Consider the following 6000-nt stretch of genomic DNA (forward strand, 5'->3'; position numbering starts at 1 on the left):
TGCAGACATTTCTAGTTTTCAAAAAAAAGAAAATTCTGGTTTGAAGCACAAGAAAACCCACATTAAAGAATATGAATAAAATTGAGACATTTTAGGAAAGTGAAAGAAAAAAAAAATAATTACTATTCTAACAAAAGACGACAGTTAAAAACAAAAGACGACAGTACAAGAGTACAAGAGTCCTTAGGGAACATCAATTTTGTTATACTTAAAATACTTCTGCAAATTTATTCCAGTAGTGGTATTTTAAACATAGAACAGTCATTTTCTGGGGTGTCCTAGAAAGGAGAGTGTTCCCTGAGGGTGTAATTTGTCTTAGATGAGGAAGACACACTAAACAAAACCACAGGACAGTATCTTCAACTAGAAGTCAGCAAACCAAGCAAAATTTAAACTTGTTACTCTAACGCTCTCTGCTATCATGTGAATATTATTCTTCCCATGTTCTTCAGAGACCAGAGTGTAAAATTACAGCGGTGTTGTTATGCCCACATAGCTGTACTCATAAAACTAAATTGTATGTTTCTGAATTGAATTTTTGTTTACTTCATTTGAAATGAATGATCAGACAAGACTGTATCCAAGAAAACATTGTTTCTTCAACTTAAGTTTTGTTCATAAGGGTATTTTTAGCTTGTATCATTAACTTTTTCACACAGCATCCCTGAGATGAATCTGCATCAAATCTTGATTCTACAATGAAGATCTATCACAGGAACATGCCCTCCTAAATGAGGTTTTCCATGTGAACTCCAAGCACACTGGAAAATGGCATTCTTGTCGCCTGCCAAACCTGAAGAGAATATCTTTACCAACTTCTTAAGCCCAACACTGATGGGCATCTTGCAGCTCACTCACTGACTCCAAATGAGACTGTATAAGATGTCTGAAGGTAAATACTATCAGTGCTTACCTACAGCTCACTACCAGAAATCAGACACACAGAGGCCAAGCGGAAGGAACAGCCAGGTCTCTTCCAGTAAAAAAAAGCTTCCAGAGCAGACCGCCTGTCCACAGCCAACTACTGGGAAACCTCTTCAGCACTCTAAAGTGCCACCACATGCCAGGCACAGCCCCACCATTGCTGTGCCATAGGACTGCCTAACACCACCACAAAGGATCCCATTCCAGTATCTGGAAGCATTCCTGGACACACTTCTATCACACACCAGCCTGAGGACACCTGTGCTAGTCATTAGCAATTCAAACAGTCAACTGGCTACAGTAGGTAGATATCCCTGACTGCTGACAGCTATTGCAGAAACACATCCCACAGCCAAGAAGCAAGGCACATGCCAAACCTGACTCATATATATCTGTCACTTCTGAAACCAGGTCACTGGCTCCATGCTCCTTCCAAGCGCATTTCAGGCATTTCCAGTGCAGCAGAGAACAGGGGAGCCAAAAGAACAGGTGGTATGGAACAACGGCAAGGAGCTGCCCTGACCAGACTATACCACATTCCACACCATCACATGACCTGGTGCCCCTTAACACCATGCCACAGGGAAAGTCGTATACCACCTCCACATAGAGGAGCCCACCATGCCTCATGAAGGATCACACACAACATCACCAAAGACGATCACACCATCACTACATGGATGTTCACACTGCACCACCTCCACACAGAGGATCACACAACAGGAAAGAAACATCACCACACTACCATCAGAGAGACACACACCAGACCCTCGCCACACAGAAGATCCTTTCAGCATCTAAAGGAGGGATGTACGAAAGATGGGAGGGCAGGGTCTGTTGTGGTAGCACAAGGGGAAATGGTTTCAAACTAAAATAGAGCAGCTTCAGACCGGATATAACGAAGATAAGAGTGGTGAAGCACTGGAACTGACTGTCCAGAGACCAAGTGGCTGCCCCATGCTTGGAGACAGTAAGGTCAGGCTGGACGGGTCTCTGAGCACCTAACAGAGCTGTAGATGCCCCCGTTTAATTAAGAGGAGTTGAACTAGATGGCCTCCGGGGTCCCTTCCAACTCCAGCGACTCTGTGAGTCTGCAATCACCCCACCATTACCTGCACACACACCACAGCACATGGCAGGCTCACACACCACACAAACGCCAAACACAGGTCCACGCACCGCCTCTTCCACAGAAAGGACCACACGCCACACGAAGGACCTCACGATACCCCCTCTCACACCACACCACCTCCGCACGGACGACCAACTCCCCCCCTTCCTCCAGCACAGCCCGGCCCGTCGCCACACGACGGCTCGCACCCACGCCGCCCGCACGCAGCCTCCCGTCGCACGCCGCCCCGCGCTCACCGCCGCCTGCTGGAAGGCGCCCTTGGTGTAGGTGCCGCCGCCGCGGTAGGCGATGGCGGGGATCTCGCGGCTCAGCAGCGCGCACTTGTGCTGCTGCGGCCGCCGCCGCGAGATGTAATCCACGCGCGGCACCACGTTGCTGCGCGAGGAGAAGGTGACGATGGCGACGCGCGTGGCTGCGGGCACCACGGGGAAGTCGGAGAGCAGCTTCTTGACGAAGCGCAGCTCGCTGAGGAAGTTGGCCGGCCCCACGCTCGACGACTCGTCCACCAGGAAGACCAGCTCCAGCCGCCCGCTGCGCGCACGCAGCCGCCGCACCTGGCGCTTGAAGGCGCGGCCCAGCTTCTCCACTTTGCTCTCCGTCGTGTCGGGCAGCGGCGGCGCCGGGGCGGACGAGGCGAGGGCGGGCGAGGCGAGGGCCGCCGCCCGGCCCTGCGGCGCCGACAGCGCCAGGGACAGCGGTAGGGACAGTCCCCCCCAGCAACACAGAGCCACCAGGGGCCACATCGCGGACGGCGGCGGCTGGCGGCTGTTCCTCGCCCCCCGACGCCCCACCTCCCGCCTCCGCACTCCTCGCCGGGGCGGCCTCCCTGCCGCCGGCCCCCGCAGGTACCCGCGCCCTTTAATCCCCCCGCGGGCCGCGCCGCAGACGCCTCCCCCGCGGCGGAGGTGCCCGCCCCGCTCTCGGCCCCTCGCCGCTCGGGAGCGACATCCCCGGCTCCCTCCCCGCCCCGCCGGCCCTCCCCCGCCGCCCCGGCCCGCCCCGATGGGTCCCGGCGGCGGGGTGGGGAGGGACGGGAGCCCCGGCGGTGGCCGGCTACGCGCGGACCGGAGCCGGAGCTCCTTTTGCCCGCCGCCGCGCAGCTTCGGTTATCTAAGCTGTTACCGCTCATTTCTCTCGCTAATTTCTTATTAACCATCACTCTAGCTGGTCAGCTCCGTTTCAAGCAGTAATTCAGTCTCAGGAAAATCCACTTGTGGCACGCCGATCAGCCAGGTAAACCTGTTGATTGCAGGTCTCCTCAGTATTTCTCCTTCATTCATTTTCCAGCCCTTCTCTTTGCTATTTGTTGCCATTTAACAGTGCCGTGGTGTATATGCTGGTACATTTGCAAGTCAAACCTCACATTTTTATTTAATGGCATTACTTAGTCCTTTTTCACTGCTGATGGAAAATCCAGTGCTACTCCTTTGACTTTCCAGCAGTACTCAAATTCCGCTGCAGCTGACAAGGGAGTATGGGAGAGGAGATACCATTTAATTAGGGAAACGATGCATTTGATGTATGGTTCCAACATATGCTAAGTACTAAATAAAAATACATTTCTTTGGTGAACTTTTGCCACATTGTGCTTGAAACAGAGGTAGCATTCAGACACTCTCAGAGAGGAATAGTGGAGTTTTGGTGCTGAGGCATGTGCTGCTGATGAGTTGAATCAGTTCATCTCGCTTGGTTTATGTCACAGTGAAACACTGCAGTATTGGGCTGCTTGGCTTTGCCCCGGTAGTGACAGCCAACATTTTGCCTTGAAAGGGGCAGTTGGGAGCTTCTATAACACCCGCCTCCCCCAGCAAACTGATTTGCTCCATTAGCCTTTGAGGGATGAAAGAAGTGATGCCTCAGTTGCATTCACTGTAGGCTGAGTAACGATACTGCTGTACCTTGAAGCACTTTTTATCTGTAGTATGCCAGACTAGAGAGCATCTCAATCTTTGCAGAATCCAGATTGGGAAGTTATAGCTAAGAAGAGGAAATGAGAGTGGATGAAATGAGTGGTTTTTACAAAGTGTGCCTAGAGGAAAGTGAATCATTACAGTTATGGCATTTTCCCTTTACTCTAAATGTTCAGGTCACCATCAAGATGTAACTTTCTATAGCCCAATTTGGTTTGTTGACAAGGTAACTGCCAGTTCCCTTCCCTTGTTTTCCCCCATGTCTTTGTAACACTAGTCAGATTCAAATTTTTAATGAGTTGTAGGACACAGAAGAAAAGGAAAGGAGATGAACTGGAAACATTTTTAGCAAAGGAAGAACAATTTGTGTTGGTGGCCATTTTTCTTATGCACAATCTGTACTGCTAGCGTGAGAGACTGCAACCAGGTAGGACTAACTTTGAAAATACTGCAATTAGTTCCACTATCAGTGATCTAATCAGTACTGAACCTCCCTCCCCCTCCCCCCCCAAAAAACAAAAAAAACAGGTAGTTATAAATTAACGCTTGAAACACACATAATTTGTGAAAATGCTTGTTCTCATAGGACATACAAGTCCTGTGTCTTGTACTGAGGCTCTTACTTGTTCAGATGAAAGCTGAATATGCTGTATGAGATGCCCTTATATGTAAGGGCAGCAAAGTGAAGTCATCAGTTAAAATGTAAACACATTAGTCACACAGTCAGTTCAAAGCAAAAATGAGTAAATAGGTGAACTGCAAAGCTTTGACTGGATGGGAAACTGAGACTCTCTCATGGTACTGATGCAAAAATTGTAGTGGTGAGTTTAAATTTCCTTTAGATTTGTGGATAATTAATGTGTGTTCTCCCACATGTATGGTGCAGGTAACTCATTTTAAAATCTTTGGGATTCAACCTTGCAATGCAGTGAAGAGATACTAAATAAAGCATTATGTGATATTGTGAAGCATTAGCACTTGTAATAAACACAATCTGGGTGTATGGGGGAGAGAGTGGTGACAGTGTCCAAAGTATTCCAGTGTGTTCATATTGTGATTTGAGAGAACTGGAGAATCATTTCTGGAATAAACTGAATTTTGAAAATCTTAGATGCAGCCTGTAAAATCCTCAGAAAGGCATTTTATCCGGAGGATTGTGCTTGCAAAATAAAAGGTTGTCTTGTCAGTGATGGAGGAGGAGGTTGTGTGCAAGTGAGCAGTAGAATTGCATTCACTGTATGTTCACTAAGCTTTTCCGAAAGCACAGTTTCCAGTGGAAATCTCTGTTGTAATAAAATTGCCTTCTCCAAGCCTGTCTGCCAGTTCTTTACAAATCCTTTCCATGTTGATATGCTTAAGCCCTCTGCTTTTGATGATCTTTTCCCTGCTGTATTCATGCATATTATTTGTGCTTTGGTTCATGCTGATCTGTAGCAGATGGGGAAGTAGAGAGCAGAAGGAATTTTTTCCCACTTTGAGTGTCCCTGAAGGTCAAAATATCTGCCTTAGGCTTCACTACTTGAATGATAATACTAATTTCACATGGCTTGTGGTGATAGTGTGCACATCCGCGTTGCAGGTAACAAAAAAACACTAGATACTGTGGATAAAGTGCTGTTTCATGTGATAAAAGAAAGCTGACTTCCTGACGGGTTGTTTAAGAGCAGAACTTCAGCTACTTTTACAATCACATTCCCTATCTCTTTAATTATCTTATTAAAATCCACAGACTTCACAAATTCCAGTAATTCTTTGCTGTCTCCTGTCAAGATCATATGGTCATTTAACACCACCCTGCTTACTAAACAAAAGGGAAATCTATACCCCCCACTTAAAAGCCCTTCTGCAAACAAACAGTCTGAGGACTGCTGTCCTTTAGCCAAATAGCTTTTTGGTTAAATTACTCAATGAAACGTGGCCAACCATCTTTCCAAATATGGAGAAGGAAAGCATTATATTCCTCCCCCTTCACGTTCCCCCAAATGCAGCTGGACGAAATACATCCCTGCGTGCTCAACCCACGCAGAATTTATG

At 48.0% G+C, this 6000-nt stretch overlaps 1 protein-coding gene across 1 annotated transcript in view; it reads right to left on the bottom strand.

Annotated features, from left to right (window-relative positions):
• The window catches only part of SVEP1 (sushi, von Willebrand factor type A, EGF and pentraxin domain containing 1), a 131116-nt gene extending 128144 nt beyond the window's left edge, over positions 1 to 2972 (bottom strand). The window contains exon 1 of the mRNA XM_085212600.1: positions 2293 to 2972. Within this exon, the coding sequence (XP_085068726.1) occupies positions 2293 to 2799 (507 nt within the window). The 5' untranslated portion in view covers positions 2800 to 2972. The remainder of the gene's footprint in view (positions 1 to 2292) is intronic.
• Positions 2973 to 6000: the final 3028 nt, after the last annotated feature.

Source organism: Meleagris gallopavo, chromosome Z (assembly GCF_905368555.1).
Source record: "Meleagris gallopavo chromosome Z, MGAL_WU_HG_1.1, whole genome shotgun sequence".
Taxonomy (NCBI): domain Eukaryota; kingdom Metazoa; phylum Chordata; class Aves; order Galliformes; family Phasianidae; genus Meleagris; species Meleagris gallopavo.